At 36.6% G+C, this 15078-nt stretch overlaps 2 protein-coding genes and 1 pseudogene across 2 annotated transcripts; 1 reads left to right on the top strand and 2 right to left on the bottom strand.

The window, feature by feature from the left end:
• Nucleotides 1-9089: 9089 nt before the first annotated feature.
• LOC117910338 lies at nt 9090-10252 on the top strand (annotated as a pseudogene).
• Nucleotides 10253-11115: 863 nt separating this feature from the next.
• On the bottom strand, nt 11116-13840 carry LOC117910333 (receptor-like protein EIX2). The gene is made up of 3 exons (XM_034824418.1): nt 13764-13840; nt 11494-12768; nt 11116-11386 (listed from the first exon to the last, which is right to left on the bottom strand). Exons 2-3 carry the CDS (start codon nt 12686-12688, stop codon nt 11382-11384), a joined length of 1200 nt encoding a protein of 399 aa, XP_034680309.1. The 5' UTR covers nt 12689-12768; nt 13764-13840; the 3' UTR covers nt 11116-11381.
• LOC117910327 (receptor-like protein EIX1) lies at nt 12730-14458 on the bottom strand. The gene is made up of 2 exons (XM_034824413.1): nt 12863-14458; nt 12730-12768 (listed from the first exon to the last, which is right to left on the bottom strand). Exons 1-2 carry the CDS (start codon nt 14456-14458, stop codon nt 12730-12732), a joined length of 1635 nt encoding a protein of 544 aa, XP_034680304.1.
• Between the last annotated feature and the right edge of the window lie 620 nt (nt 14459-15078).

The raw sequence follows: 15078 nt of genomic DNA, 5'->3' as shown, positions 1-15078 counted from the left end.
TTTAGCCAAAGAGGGAAGCACCCAAGATATGTCAAATAAGAAAAACAATAAAAGGCATAAAGCCTTTGTGTTAACATAATGAATATTGATGTAACTAATGGATTCTTCCTTTAAATGATAAAGGAAACAACTGTTTGCCAAAAATCACTCTCTCCTCTATAAATGATCCAAGGTTAAAATCTTTTCCCAAATAGTTGTCTTTAAATAAAAAAACTACTTATTAAATTGAAGAAATCACCCAAAAGGGTATTTGAATTGGGTGTTAGAAGTTTTTTCAAAACAATCGACCAAAAGCTAAAAGGATGAGAAATGAAGAACAAAACAAGAATAATAAAAAGATAAATGCAAACTTTTTTTTAGTGACTCGATAAGCCGCCTACATCCACTCTCGTCAAACTTCTAATTGAGTAAGCGTATCTTCAAGACTTTTATAGCAAAAGTCTCCATACTTCTAACATTTGGATTTTAAGGTTCCAATTGACCTTCACAAACTCTTCAAGTACTCAACCTATTTGAAAACTTTTCTCTCACAAGGAGAAGGTAAGAAAAGATTAACAAACTCCAAACCTAGTAGATTAAGGTAGACAAAGAATGTGGATGGATATGAAGTTAGACAAAGAATGTTAATGAGGGAAAGAATGTTTTTCAATTGAATGTGGACATTCTCTTATCAATAAATACTTTAAAACTCTCTAATTTGTAGCTTTCTAGCTTGAGGATCCCAAAAGCCATAGAAAGGCCTTAATCGATTAAGCAACTTAATCGAATGGTTAATAAAAAACAAGGATTCATCTATTTCTTTGATAAAAAAAAATATTGTTTTAAACTAAATGATGAAAATAAACTTTTAAGTGTATGAAAAATAACTTAAACTTAAGTGCATCGACAAATACCATCTTACAATATATCATTAATTGGTTACTTCAAGTCTTCAAAAGTCTCAAGTTTTCACAATATTGATCTTTTTCCATATTTATTTGAGCTTTTTTTTTCACAAATAAACCTGAAAACACTTAACTTGATTTGAATCATTAATGTCCTTAACCTTATTTTGTAATCATCAAAACCCAATTAAGAGAACCCTTAGGATAACAGTTGTCCACATAGATCTCTATTAGTACCTTTTGTGGCAAATTAAACTCATTCAACAAGTATTTTTTAGCTAAATTGCATTACATATACATGATGTTATTGAAACAAATTCTACTTCACAAGTTGAAAGTGTCACAATAGATTCTTTCTTTAAAGTCCAAGTGAATATGGTATCTCTTATAAAATAAAAACACAAAGCTAATGGTACTTTCTCAATCATCCAAGTCTTCGCCTCAATCATTATTATCATTATATACAATAAGTTTAAAATTGTTAGAAGACGAATAATATAAACCATAATCAAGTGTACATTTGATGTAATGAAGAATTCGTTTAGCAATCTTCATGCGAGTCACTATTAGTGATTTTTTTAAAAAAAAACCTAATAGGTTCAATTCCAAAAAGAATGTCTAACCTTATACAAGTCAAATAGCATATGCTTCCTAATAAACTTTTGTATTATATTGGATCCACCATGTCTCTTTCTGTTAAAATTACAACACCAAAAACGTGCAAAAATAAAGCTGATCAAGTCAGCAAAGTTGTCCTATTCTCTTGCAGTTCGTTAGTTTCAATTATTGCTTTGCTAATTATAGGAAGTTGTTAGTATTCTGTGGCTAGAATAATGGAAGCAACTGTTAGTTTCTATTTTTACGTAACTGGTTTGCCTATATAAAGCATATCAGTCCAGCTCAATAAAATTATCTCATTCCGTTCATATCTTCCAGTATTCTTCTCTGTTTCTTAGTGTTGTCTCTCTGTTATCTTTTCTTTGTTTCACAATTGGTATCAGAGCCTTGTTTAAGAGAGATCTTTGTTTCTGTTTTTTGAGAGCTAAACACGTAAGGAAAAGAGAGAGTGAGATGGGTGATCTTCAAGTCATTGGAGGGATTAAGAAGCTCAACAATCAGAACTACAAAACTTGGTCAACATGCATGATGTCTTACATGCAGGGCCAAGATTTGTGGGAAGTTGTGAGTGGTTGTGAAATTACACAACCAGAGGCTGAAGATGCAAGCGGTACTCTACGCAAATGGAAGATAAAGGCAGGCAAAACAATGTTTGCTTTGAAAACTACAATAGAAGAAGATGTGCTGGAACATATTCGAGATGCCAAAATTCCTCATGAAGCTTGGAATACATTTGCCAAGCTATTTTCCAAGAAGAATGACACAAAACTCCAACTACTGGAGAGTGAACTGCTGTCAGTAGCTCAACGTGAGCTTCCTGTTGCCCAGTTCTTTCATAAAGTGAAGACTTTATGCAGAGAGATTTCTGAATTGGATACAGAAGCTCCAATTGGTGAAACCAGGATGAAAAGAATAATCATTCATGGTTTACGTCCAGAATTCAGAAGCTTTGTTGCTGCAGTACAAGGATGGCAAAACCAACCATCACTTGTTGAGTTTGAGAATTTGCTTGCTGGACAAGAAGCCTTAGCTAAGCAAATGGGAGGAGCTTCAACCAAGGGTGAAGAGGAAGCACTCTACGTCAGCAAAGGCAACAGGAACTTTAAGCAGTATGGAAATGATGGAGTGAAAAAGTACAGTGACAAGATCAAAAGTCATCAAGGTGCAGGAGGCAATCGTGCAATAGAAGGCTGGAAAAATCAAAGTGCAGAAGGCAACCATTCAATGGGAGGCTGGAAAAATCAAAGCAACAACAAGAAATTTGAAGGTAAATGTTACAATTGCGGGAAGAGAGGTCATATGGCCAGAGTCTGTAATTTGCAGAAAAAATACATGGAGAGTAATGTTGCTACCTCTAAAGTTGAAGATGAATGGGATGCAGAGGCACTACTTGTCACAGAGGAAGAAGACAATGAACTGGCTCTTACTGCAACAACGATTCTGTGTGATGTTGTTAACACCAGAATTGAAGCCGAATGGGATATTCAGACAATATCTATAGCAGGAGAAGATGATGAACAAGCCTTCACAACAAATATGTCTGATCAAATTGATTATGAAAGTGACTGGATTGTAGACTCCGGCTGTTCAAATCACATGACTGGAGATAAGGAGAAGCTGCAAAATTTGACAGAATACAAGGGAAATCGTGTGGTAATAACAGCCAACAATTCAAAGTTACCAATAGCTCATGTTGGTAATACAATGGTTTCTAACCATCACAGTGACAATGAAGTTGCACTGCAGAAGGTTTACCATGTTCCAGGTATGAAGAAAAATCTTCTCTCGGTGTCACAGTTAACATCGGCTGGGCATTATGTTTTATTTGGTCCACAAGATGTGAGAGTTTATCACAATCTTGAGGTTACAGAGGAGCCACTAATGAAGGGTCAGAGGCGAGAATCAGTCTATGTAATGTCAGCAGAAACTGCATACATAGATAAGACCAGGAAGAATGAAACACCAGATTTATGGCACTCACGGTTGAGTCATGTCAGCTATTCAAAGCTGGCTGTGATGATGAAGAAATCAATGGTGGAAGGTCTTCCTCAACTTGAAGTAAAAACAGATGTGGTATGTGAAGGATGTCAATATGGAAAGGCACACCAATTGCCGTATGAAGAGTCAAAATTCAAAGCAAAGAAACCATTAGAATTGGTTCATTCTGATGTGTTTGGCCCGGTAAAACAAGCATCCCTCAGTGGAATGAGGTACATGGTGACCTTTATTGATGATTTTTCATGGTATGTATGGATATATTTTCAGAAGGAGAAATCTGAAACATTCTCAAAATTCAAAGAATTCAAGAGTGCAGCAGAAGCCGAAACTGGTGGACATATTCAGTCTCTACGCACGGATAATGGGGAGAATATACGTCAGATGAATTCTTCAAGTTCTTACAGAGTCATCGAATAAGTCATCAATTCACATGTGCCAATACCCCACAACAGAATGGCATCGCAGAAAGGAAGAACAGGCACCTCACAGAAATTTGTCGATGCATGCTCCATGCAAAAAATGTCCCTAGACGTTTCTGGGCAGAGGCCATGAAGACTGCTACGTATGTGATCAACAGGCTTCCACAACAACGGTTATGCTTTCTTTCACCCTTTGAAAAATTATGGAACATGAAACCTGTGGTCAGCTATTTTCGTGTTTTTGGGTGTGTGTGCTATGTGTTTATTTCTGATCATTTACGTAGCAAAATTGATAAGAAAGCTGTGAAGTGTATTTTTGTGGGTTATGACAGTCAAAGAAAAGGCTGGAAATGTTGTGATGCTATGACTGGGAAGTGTTATACATCACGAAATGTGGTGTTTGATGAAGCATCTTCATGGTGGCCAGCCGAAAAAGAAACAAAACCAGTTTCAGACTCCTTGCACCCTATCCATTTTCAACTGGAATCAGGTGAGGGAGAAGTTTCAGTTAAGGACAAAGGCCAAACAAGTGAAGAAGAAGAAGAGAGTAGCAGACATCCTTGGCAAACAGGCGTGTATGATCGTCCAAGTGAAGAAGAAGGAGAGCATAGCAGATCAACTGAACCTCGACGGTCAACAAGAACTAGAAGGCCAAATCCTAAATATGCTAATGCTGCAATAACAAAAGAAGAAATTGCAGCAGAACCTGAGACATTTGAAGATGCACAAATTCATGTGGAGTGGAATAAAGCCATGGAAGAGGAATTTGCTGCATTGGAACAAAATCAGACATGGGTGCTTGTACCAAAGCCGACAGGTGTGAAGCCTATTTCATGCAAATGGGTTTATAAAATTAAACGTCGCACAGATGGATTAATTGAAAGATACAAGGCACGCCTGGTTGCTCGGGGGTTTTCTCAGCAGTATGGCCTAGACTACGACGAAACCTTCAGTCCAGTTGCAAAGATTACAACGGTGAGGGTTCTACTTGCACTTGCAGCAAACAAAAGTTGGAACTTGTGGCAAATGGATGTAAAGAATGCCTTCCTACATGGAGAACTGGATCGGGAAATTTACATGTCTCAACCAATGGGATTCGAGAATCAAGATCATCCAGAATATGTTTGCAAGCTACGAAAGGCGCTATATGGCCTTAAACAAGCTCCAAGAGCCTGGTATGGAAAAATTGCTGAATTCCTAACATATAGCGGCTATTTGGTAACATCTGCAGATTGTAGTGTGTTTGTCAAGTTTGTGAACACAAAAATAGCTATTGTGTTAGTGTATGTGGATGATTTAATTGTAACAGGAGATTATGAAGAAGAAATTCTCTTAACAAAAGAGAATTTGTCCATACGGTTCCAAATGAAAGAACTCGGCCAGCTCAAGCATTTTCTTGGCCTAGAGGTTGATTATACTCATGAAGGGCTGGTCCTTCATCAGAAGAAATATTGCAGGGAGCTCTTGACAAAGTTTGGAATGTCTAATTGTAAACCAGTTTCAACTCCGATGGAACTAAATGCAAAGGTTTGTGCTCTCGAAGGAAAGGACCTAGAAGATGCAACAATGTATCGGCAATTAGTAGGTAGCTTAATCTACTTAACTTTAAGCAGACCAAATATTTCTCACGCAGTTGGTGTATTAAGTCGATACATGCAAAATCCAAAGAAGTCACATTTGGAAGCAGTTCGTCGAGTGTTAAGATATGTGAAGGGGACACTCAATGAAGGCATTCTGTACAAGAAAAATGGAGATTGCAGACTTGTTGGATTCTGTGATGCTGATTATGCAGGTGATCATGACACTCGACGTTCAACTACTGGCTATGTTTTTATGCTTGGATGGGGAGCAGTTACTTGGTGCAGCAAGAGACAACCAACGGTGTCTTTATCAACAACAGAAGCAGAATATCGAGCCACAGCAATGGCAGCACAGGAGAGTACTTGGCTCATACGGTTGCTAAAAGATTTGCGTCAGCCAACAAAAGCAGCAGTCACACTATACTGTGACAACCAATTAGCCATACGTTTGGCTGAAAATCCAGTCTTCCATGCAAGGACCAAGCACGTAGAAGTGCACTATCACTTTATCAGGGAGAAGGTCTTACAAGAAGAAATTGAGCTCAAGCATGTTAACACAAAGGATCAAATTGCAGATTTGTTTACAAAAACCTTGAGCAGCAATAAGTCTGAAGATTTCTGTCGACAGCTTGGGATGATTAACAGAGAAGATGCTGGTGTTGAGAGGGGATGTTAAAATTACAACACCAAAAACGTGCAAAAATAAAGCTGATCAAGTCAGCAAAGTTGTCCTATTCTCTTGCAGTTCGTTAGTTTCAATTATTGCTTTGCTAATTATAGGAAGTTGTTAGTATTCTGTGGCTAGAATAATGGAAGCAACTGTTAGTTTCTATTTTTACGTAACTGGTTTGCCTATATAAAGCATATCAGTCCAGCTCAATAAAATTATCTCATTCCGTTCATATCTTCCAGTATTCTTCTCTGTTTCTTAGTGTTGTCTCTCTGTTATCTTTTCTTTGTTTCACACTTTCTTCATATCATGACAGTTTAACTTCACATTTTATTGGTTTGTTTCACTAGATTACATATATTCATGTAAACTTCTTCAAAATTTCCTTTGCATAGCCTTCTTGAGAAATAAAAATACCATTTTTTGTTTGATTCACTTCTATGTCAAGATAGTATGACATGAGACCAAGGTCAATCATCTCAAACTATCGAGCCATTATTTCTTTGAACTCATCAAACATGGTTGGCTTGTTTCCAATGAAGATTAAGTCATTCACATACAAGTAATATATCACCTTTTTCATTCACTTTCATGTAGAGAGCATTTTCATGAGGGCATTTAATAAAATTATTATCTTGAAAATATTTATCAATTCTATTATTCCATGTTCTATGTGTTTGTTTTAGTCCATACAATGCTCTTTTTAATTTTAGAATCTTGTTCTCATGCCCTTTTGCCATATAACCCATGGGTTGTTCTAAATACACTTCTTCAATATGTTCATTCAAAAAGACAAATTTTACATCCATTTGAAAAATCTTCCAATTATTTTAAGCGACCAAAGATATGATTAATCTTATAGTTTCTAAATGAGCAATGAGAGCAAATACCCCACCATAGTCGATGCCTTATTATTGTTTTTAACCCTTTGCCACCAATCTTGTTTTATATCTCTCTCTACTTCTCCTTTTGCATTCTTCTTTAAGGTTAATTTCATTCACCTCCCATGAAATTTGGGCTATATACACCTAACACCCATTGGTTTGAAATTTTATCAAAAACTTCTCTTACTTTGAGTTAAAGAGGAAGTGAATGAAATAAACGAATAAGAGGGGTAAGGGAGGTTTTTGACAAAATTTCAAACTAATGGGGTTGGGTGTATTTAGCTTAAATCTCAAGGAAAATTGAGCAAAATTAATCATTCTTCTTTGCCTTGTACACCTATCTTACTTCAATTGTTTTGTTTTGTTTTGTTTTGTTTTTTTTTGTTTTTTTTTTCTTTTGGAAAGGATTTGATTTTCATGTGTCGTTCTGTTGGGAATCCTGAATTACTTTGTTCCCATGCCTAGATCTTGTAGGGTGCGTGTAAATCTATCATGGGTTCTCTAAATCTATCACAACAAAAAACTAGGTATTCAAAAGCAATATTGATATCGCAAAAAAACATAGATCTAGAAAATAAAGTCACATACCTTTGATATGGATGTTCTCGAATCGATTCAAATCAATACAGATTACTCCAAAGTTGTAATAGATCTTGTAAACACCATGACCTTCCGCCCAATGAGTCTTCCTTGTGTCTAAACACTAAAATTGTGAATATGTCAAGAGTGAAGGGTAGGGTTCTTTTTTTGAACTATAAAGAGAGAATGACAAGATTTGGAAACCTTAACCCCCTAAAGGGTATGTATTTTCAAAAATATTTTTATTTGAAATAAATTTTATCTTTATTAGAAGGTCAAACAATTAATGGAGATATGAAATATTTTTATTTGAAATAAATTTTATCCTTATTAGAAGGTAAGACAATTAATGGAGACATGAAATATTTTTATTTGAAATAAATTTTAACCTTATTAGAAGGTAAGATAATTAATGGAGACATGATTTATGAGGAAGACTATGGTGGGTCAAATGATTGCTTTAATCAGAATTAAGTAGATTGGAAATGACAATGTTGAGTTGAGCATTGGGGCCATCCATCATTGGGTTGAGATTGAAAATCCATTTTATTTTGGGTGGGAAGGGTTTTGTCCCTCTCTTGATGACTGCTTTCCTTTGCTTCTTTTTTAGGCACTTTGAAGGCTTCTTCTCTTGGTTTCCTCACGGGGCCATACCAAGTGGTGGGGGCTTGAGTGAAACTTAAGATCGGGTTCTTGGGATAGTCCATGGTCCATGGTCCATGCCCATTCCAATTTCCAACCCCATAAATAGTTATCATGTTTCACTTCTTTAGAGTTAGCAAAATGATAAGGGTTTGTCAGATAGAAAAAAGTCAATATTTTTTTTTCTTTTTTCTTTTTTCTTTTTTCAATTTTAATAAAAGCAATTTTATTTTTAGAAGTAGAATAGAAAACTCCATATTTGTCATTATCTTCCATCAATGAAAAAGTGTTATTAAAGATTCCACTTCTTCTATTATTTTCATTTATTTTTTTGTGAGAAATTAATTTCTTTTTTATTAATTCAACAAATCCATGCTTTTTTATAGCCAATCTAATAACTAAATTACAATAAAAATGCATTTTTTATTTTATACTTAAAAATATTTAATTTTGATATATAAAAACTCTTATACAAATAATTATTTTATATTTTTAAAAATTATTTTGAAATATGCTTTTTAATAATTTTTAAAAATCATTCTTTGTAAGAGTTTTTACCAAGTTTTATTCTAACCAAAGTTTTTTATTTTTATTTTTTTGGCCATTTGCATGCCCAGGACATCGTCTTCACGTGCCTAACCCGTAAACCACAACAATCATAAGAGCGCGTGGGCCTTTGTCGTTCCTCCCACCTTAAATTTAGGGTTTTTCCATTTCAAAATTCAAATTCTCCCTCAGGATCAAACGGCGCCATTTTATTCAACGGCAAATACCACTACCGCCCTCCCTCCTATAAAAGCCTAACTTTCCTCTTTGACTCCTTAACTATCCCGCCATGTTCTCTCTTCACAACCCAATCCCACTTCTCTCTCCGGAACCCCATCTTTCTCACTCTAGAACCCACTCTCTCTCTCTCTAAAAAATGCGTGAAATCTTGCACGTTCAGGGTGGGCAATGTGGGAACCAGATCTGAGCCAAGTTCTGGGAGGTGGTCTGCGCTGAGCACTGCATCGACTCCACCGGGCGCTACCAAAGCGACACGGAGCTGCAACTGGAGCGAGTCAATGTGTACTACAACGAGGCGTGTTGTGGGAGGTTCGTGCCCAGGGCGGTGCTCATGGATCTGGAGCCGGGCACCATGGACAGCGTCTGATCGGGACCGTACGATCAGATTTTCTTACCCGACAATTTCGTTTTTGGGCAGTCGGGTGCGGGCAACAACTGGGCCAAAGGTCACTACACTGAGGGGGCGGAGCTGATTGACTCGGTTCTAGATGTGGTGAGGAAGGAGGCTGAGAATTGTGATTGCTTGCAAGGTATGTGGAAATGTTTGGGTTTCGTTTGCTTTTACTGTTTTTGGGTAGCGTATTTGGGAATTTGGGTCTGTTTTGTGGGAAATTAGATTTTGGGATCTTTTTTGTCAGTGATCTGAGTGTTTTATTAAGGATTTGCGGGGATTTTAGTAGGGTATTTTCGGGTAGTATTGGGTATTTTGCGTCGGATCTAAAGAAATTCTCGACTGTTTCTTAGTTTAACAGTGTTTTTAATTATAGTTTCGATGCTTCTGCCGAACTGTTGAACCGTATAGCGTTTACGCTTCAATTTGACTGTTATATCTTTTATCATATTGTTTTCTTCCTACTGATTTCGGAGCTCTAAATCACATTCTTGGTTGGAATCCTCTCAGGATTGTGAATTAAGAAGTAGCTTGGAAGTGAATCGGTGAAGGCTTCAATGAATGGAAGTTTCAGACGAAATAGAGAGAGAAAATTTGTGGGGTTGCAGATTTAACCGTTGCAGGAGCATGGTGATGGTGTGATATACGCACCCCTGTAGGCTTCCAACCCAGACGATAAGACCCACCTCAAATTACCTCTTTACCCTTTCTCTTTCTTATCTATTCAATAATTATTTTATTTTTATTTCACATAAATTCGGTTATTGGACTCTTTATATATAATTATCGATTTCTTTTAAATTCATATTAATCACATTACAATAAATAAAAAAATTATTTACATAATACCCAAAATCTCCCTCGTAAAAGAAATAAAATTAATTATTTATGATTTTCTAATTATTTCAGTTATTAAAATGGGCAAACTCCCATTTTCATGTCTTTTAAAAGAGGGCAATGGGCCCACACGGTTTCAAGTCTGAAGGGCAAAATGAGTGTGATGTGTTTGAGGTTTGTGCCACGTGGAATTAATATTAAATAATTTCAACTTGGGGGCATTTCTTTTGGGTGGTGAATTGGCTTTTCATTTGGACCTTTTCTCTCTTGCCTCTTTTTTGCTTTTTCTTATGATGGCTACATTGGAGATGTAAACAATGGCAATTGTTTCTTCCTTTAGTCCCAACTGCTAATTAATTTATAATATATATATATATATATATATATATATATATATATATATATATATATATATATATATACTTAGGACATTTACATTACGAATCCTCTATAGATGTATAAATATATATATAACACTTGTAAACTTAATACAAACAGCATAGCTAGCCTGGGTCCTGGATCAATTCCCTTTGGTCCAGTTCATATTTTCATTTTAAGAGTGAGATGCAATCCCACATCGGCCACAAACAAGAATGAAAATGAGTATTGCCTCATGAGGTTCCGGTTAAATGCGCCTCGAGGGCTAGGTTGGGCTTTAAAGAGTAAGATGTTGTGTGCAAGAAGCTGTTGGGCCCGTCCATTAAATCCTGTTTCAGATTTTTGAAATACAAATTAAAAAAATCGGTTTTTTATCGATAGATTACCGAAAAATCGGTGAAAAATATGTGAGTATAAAGATGCATCAGACACGGTCGAAAATTCGGGTGTGTTGTAACTACATACGTATATATACAAAAGATTGTAAAAAAGGGACTACAGATGCATCAACACTGGATTCATTTTCATGGCATTAGTGCCTAAAAGATATTACTAATTAATATCATAACACAACAACAATAACATATATAGAAACTACAACACAAAAGATAATTATTGCAACGCGACATTAAGACTACCACTTTGAATATATAGTGCTCTTGGCCATGCCATCGAAGTTGTTGAAACATGTGAGAATGATACACTCCCTTGCAGATCATCCTGAAACGAATTTGAAAATAAGAGTAAGAGGCAATAGATTTGGAAAACATGTCAATATATGATTTGAAAAATTTTCACAGAAGGGTAATCATATGTCTTTTCCTTACCAGCATGGTATCTTCTCAGCTTTTGGTGGAACCACTTCAATTTTATTGCTATACCCACATAGGCCCGGTCTCTCATCTCATAAAGAAACTGGAAATAAGCATGCCTCCATGCTCTCTTGAAAAAGAGAGCTCCACAAACTCCCCAAAACCCCACAATGAATCCTGATCCCATGCCGATGTAAAACCATGAGATTTCTGGAAATTCTCTGTTTTCTTCTACAGCAGTGGGACCTAGAGTCTCTTCATCTTTTGTGCAGTTTTTCGTAAGAGGGGCTCCACACAGTTCAGGATTGCCAAAGAAAGAAAGTGGATCCAAGCTTTGAAGCTGGGTGCTTGAAGGAATTCTCCCAGAAAAGTTGTTGAATGACAGGTCCAGGTGATCAAGAAATGTTAAATTGCTCATGCTCTGAGGAATTTCACCTGAAAGATGATTTCTCGAGAGATCTAGAGATTCTAATGATGCCATCACCCCAATTTTCTCTGGTATCCTCCCCATTAAATGATTTCGAGATAAGTTTAGAAATTGCAGTCCAAAAAGACTTGAGATTTCAATTGGGATTGATCCAGATAAATTGTTACTTGAAAGGTCAATCATCCTTACATATTTAAGAATCTTTTCGTACTCTACTTCCCTCCCCTTTATATCTAAAACAAGACTTTCATTGTAAAGTTTATAATCAGAAACTATTTCCAAAGCATCATGCCCAATAGCCCCGATAGGTCCTGCAGTCATAGCACTGATATTATTCAAGCACTTGGGTATTGATCCTGACAGACTATTATCAGCAAGATCCAACACTATAAGAGAAGAAAGTTGGCATATTTGTGGAAGAATTTTGCCCATGAATTTATTGGATCTTAAGTTGATAATAATTAGACTTGTCCTCTCAAAAATCCACCTGGGTATAATCCCCGAAAATTTATTGTCACTTAGATCTATCAGCACCAAAACCTTGCAATTCTCTAGTGATGAGGGTATGTCTCCATAGAAGGAATTGTTGTGCAAGCTCAATGCTTCAAGTCCCACCAAAGAACCCATGGAATTAGGAATTTTACCAGATAGATTGTTGCTTCCCAGTCTTACACGAGTAAGAGACGGCCAATGCATCCAACAATCAGAAAGTTCCCCTGATAAAGCATTAATTGATATGTCAAGGACCTCCAAGTGACTTCTTCCATTCATCTTCTGGCACATGAAAGGGGAAATCTGTCCCGAGAATGAGTTGTTAGCAATAGTCAACGTAACAACATTCGGAGACAGACGTGGCAACCGACCTGAGAAACAATTAGAACTCAAATGAATTCTCTTTGATTTGAGTACAACTTGGGATAAGTCTCCAGATATCTGGTTGTTGGAGAGATAGATCACTTCGATGTATGAAGCGAACTTCCAGAACCAGTTTGGAGCTGTGTCCACAATTCCAGACCTGGAGAAGTCTAGATAGAAAAGAGACTTTTGTGTCTGTAGCCACGCAGGAAATTTTGGACCCATTTTACAGGAATCCGCCTCCAGATACTCTAGTTGGAATGGAGGAGTCCAACTGGAGTTCACATGGAAAGATAAAGATGTTCCATATATCGACAAGCCCTTCAATTTTGAGAGTGCTGTAAAATGCACTTCTGATATGGTCCCTGTTAAGGAAGTCCATCCTACATATAAATACTCCAAATTGGATAGAAGCCCCAGACTCATTGGAAGAGTGCCATTAATCGGATTGTCATAAAGATCCAAGTAACTCAAGGATGATAAGTTTCCTATGGATGTAGGAATAGGGCCATGAAAAGAATTCAAACAAACATCGAGATATTCTAGATATTTGAGTTGTCCCAGACTCATTGGAAGAGTGCCATTAATCAACTGATTTCTAGAAAGATCCAAATGCCTCAAGGATGATAAGTTTCCTACGGATGTAGGAATAGGGCCATGAAAGAAATTGTTAGAAACATCGAGATATTCTAGATATTTGAGTTGTCCCAGACTCATTGGAAGAGTGCCATTAATCCACTGATTTCCAAGAAGACGCAAATACCTCAAGGATGATAAGTTTCCTATGGATGTAGGAATAGGGCCATGAAAGGAATTCAAAGAAACATCGAGATATTCTAGATATTTGAGTTGTCCTAAAGACTCTGAAATTTGCCCCTTGAATTGATTGAATATTAGACGTAGAGACACAAGACTACTGAGTTTAAACAACCAATTTGGTATTTCTTGATTGAAATTGTTCGCAGAAAGATCAAGAAATGTGAGAGATGTGAAATTGGCATACCCGAGAGATGAAGTCATATTGCTATCAAGTTCACATGCGGACAAGTGCAGCTCTGAAAGAGAAGGGAGCATAGACACGAATTCAAGCCAATGGACTTCCCTGTGAAGGTCGACCGAATTCATGCTTAGGTACTTCAAAAAAGCAAGATGAGAAATCCAACCAAGATTCTCAACGTACAGCCCGCTGTTATATCCCAGATCCAGGTGACGAAGAGTCGAGAGATTTCCAAGCTGATGAGGAACTAGTCCAGCAAATCGAGCATGGTTGAGGTCAAGATATCTCAAACTCCCCATGGAACCCAGGAAACTTGGAATTGGCCTACCTCCAAAATTATTCCAACTCAAGTTCAAGTAACTCAAAAATTCTAATTCAAGCAAGGCAGGGCTAATCTCACCACCCAACTTGAACTTGCTATAGAATTCTAAATAATCCGTGTCATATGGATAACCGAGATGGAGCTCAACCACTCGCCCTGTAACGTTGTTGCAGCGAACTGCTTCCCATCTACAACAATCTTGATTGACAGACCAAGACGAGAGCCGGTTGTCAGGATCAGAGAGAGCTTTCTTGAATCTTAGAAGGGCATGTTTCTCTTTTTGATTGCAAACCAAAGTGTTTGGCTCACATAAGATTGAGATGGTGGAGGAGAGAAAGCAAAGCAAGGGAAACAGAATGATGGGTCTGGAGTTTCTCATGGTTCCTTAATTACAAACTAGAGCGAGAATGAGAGTGTGAGTACTTGAAAGAAGAAAAGCCATATATATAATAGAACTCAAGGGCTCATTTTTATGGTTACAAGCTTATGTTTTCTGCAGTCAAAATTCCAGAGGTAACACAAAAATCAGTTTTTTTTCTGTTTACCAATATGTACTATTTCATTGAAAATGATTTTCCATATTTTGTTAATCCAATATGTACTTTTTTAAGTGTTTTGCCTCCAAGTTGCAAGACATTGGGTCAATGGCCGGGTTTTCTTATCAATTACTTTGATGCATTTTCTGCATTCTTTGTGATATAAATGTTAAAAAATATTATATATATCATTCTCCTTCAAATTTTGCAAAAACCAAACTTAGCCTAAAGTTGATCAACTGACTCCAAAATCTTCACTAATATCCAAATACAAAGATTTATAGTCCAATTAAGCAAAGACTTATACTCCAAGTAAACGCATGGGGACAAATTTTCCACGACATCCATAAAAATGACTTATGCTAAGGGAGAAAAACTAGGATCCAAAATTCAAGAATATAATATCATGCAATCAATGTTTAAAACAAGTAGGTAGCCTTTTGAGTTCATAAAATTGATCACT

This window comes from Vitis riparia, unplaced genomic scaffold (genome assembly GCF_004353265.1).
Source record: "Vitis riparia cultivar Riparia Gloire de Montpellier isolate 1030 unplaced genomic scaffold, EGFV_Vit.rip_1.0 scaffold714_pilon_pilon, whole genome shotgun sequence".
Taxonomy (NCBI): domain Eukaryota; kingdom Viridiplantae; phylum Streptophyta; class Magnoliopsida; order Vitales; family Vitaceae; genus Vitis; species Vitis riparia.
The sequence above is the reverse complement of the archived record's forward strand: the minus strand, read 5'-3'. Positions and strand labels throughout refer to the sequence as shown.

Coding starts and splice junctions, on each gene's coding strand:
- LOC117910333 (XM_034824418.1), bottom strand. CDS start 12,688: ATGTGCCAGAAGATGAATGGAAGAAGTCACTTGGAGGTCCTTGACATA.
- LOC117910327 (XM_034824413.1), bottom strand. CDS start 14,458: ATGAGAAACTCCAGACCCATCATTCTGTTTCCCTTGCTTTGCTTTCTC. Junction 12,769..12,862: donor AGTTCGCTTCATACATCGAA/GTGATCTATCTC, acceptor ATTGTTTCTCAG/GTCGGTTGCCACGTCTGTCT.